The sequence below is a fragment of the Medicago truncatula genome, chromosome 7 (genome assembly GCF_003473485.1).
Source record: "Medicago truncatula cultivar Jemalong A17 chromosome 7, MtrunA17r5.0-ANR, whole genome shotgun sequence".
Classification (NCBI taxonomy): domain Eukaryota; kingdom Viridiplantae; phylum Streptophyta; class Magnoliopsida; order Fabales; family Fabaceae; genus Medicago; species Medicago truncatula.
The window spans coordinates 8,593,562-8,594,932 of NC_053048.1; the positions used below are offsets into that span (position 1 = coordinate 8,593,562).

The 1,371-nt window shown below is 31.3% G+C and overlaps 1 protein-coding gene across 1 annotated transcript; it reads right to left on the reverse strand.

The window, feature by feature from the left end:
• Positions 1-313: 313 nt before the first annotated feature.
• On the reverse strand, positions 314-968 carry LOC11445865 (uncharacterized N-acetyltransferase p20; the record flags this gene model as incomplete). Its single annotated transcript, XM_003621851.4, has 1 exon — positions 314-968. A coding segment is annotated over one exon (561 nt), but the record flags the coding sequence as incomplete, so codon positions are not given.
• Positions 969-1,371: the final 403 nt, after the last annotated feature.

The window sequence follows — 1,371 nt, forward strand, 5'->3', positions numbered from 1 at the left end:
GATCACTAATCATCTCATTCAAATATTTTTGGATAATAGAGTAACGTTAAAGTGTCATGTATATAATAACATGTGTCAAAATTCTAAAAACAAAAACCTTTAGGGTAAGAGCAGAACTATTGTCTAACTTGTACTCCTTCCAATCATTATTATAAGCAAAAGTTGGCTTTTTAGGTTCATTCAATAAATGATGTATGTGGTCTATATATAGACTACATACATCATTTATTGAATGAATCTAAAAAGTTAACTTTTGCTTATAATAGTAACCGGATGAAGTACAAGGGAACTATACTAAACTTTTTTTTACTAATAATAATATTCATTCATTCAAATTGATATAATACATTCAAAACAACAACGTAACTTTTGAGAGAAAGTGGTCTATTACTACAAACAATAACTAATCAACCCTTAGCATGAGGAATTTCATCGGTAGACAAGAAACTAAAAATACAGAAATCCTCTACATTCCCTTTGTTATAAATACCCTTTCTGAACAATCCCTCCCTTTGGAAACCAACCTTTTCCAACAGTCTTTGAGAAGCTATGTTGTCTGGACGAGTATTAGCCTGCAACCTTACCAAATCAGGAAAGTCTTGGAATACACAAGACAAAAGAATCTTCACTGCTTTGGTGGCTACACCTTGGCCCCAATAGTTAAACCCAATAGCATAACCTAAATCTGCTTTAAACTTTGCATCAGGATAAGGAAGGACAAAAACAATTCCAATAGAGTGATCATTAAGACATATTGATTGTTGGAATGGGTAAATGCAATCATTTTTTATGAAATTCGAAGCTTGTTCCCTTGATTTACATAACTCCAATCGCATATATTGCATGACTCTTTCATCACTTGCCCACAATAACACATCGTCAGCATCACTTTCTTTGAATGGCCGGAGAGTAATCCTTGACTCATGATCTATTGCCATGACCAAAATATGTTGATGATGGCTAAGATATTTTGGTATTTATATACCAAAAGTGAATGGTTAGAATGATTGATCTCTGCGGGTCCAGTTAATAAACTAAGGGTCTTGTTAACAAGTACTCCCGGAACACTCTTTAAGGATTCCAAAAGAAGAAATTATTTTATAAAAAAGTCAAATATTTTGATTTCCGATACATTGATTATACATATGTTCATGATAAGTTACTTTTTAAAGACCTTAACTAGTGCCCCAGGGGCACTGGTTAACATTTCCCATAAACTATAGTTACATATTTCAACGAGAAAGTCTTCTATAGACACAATCACAAATGATAAATATTTAGATATACTCACATCAAATATAAAAATTAAAAGAGAATAAAATAAAATTAATGTTGATTGGTGTAATCTAATTATTTTTATTTTAAATTTAT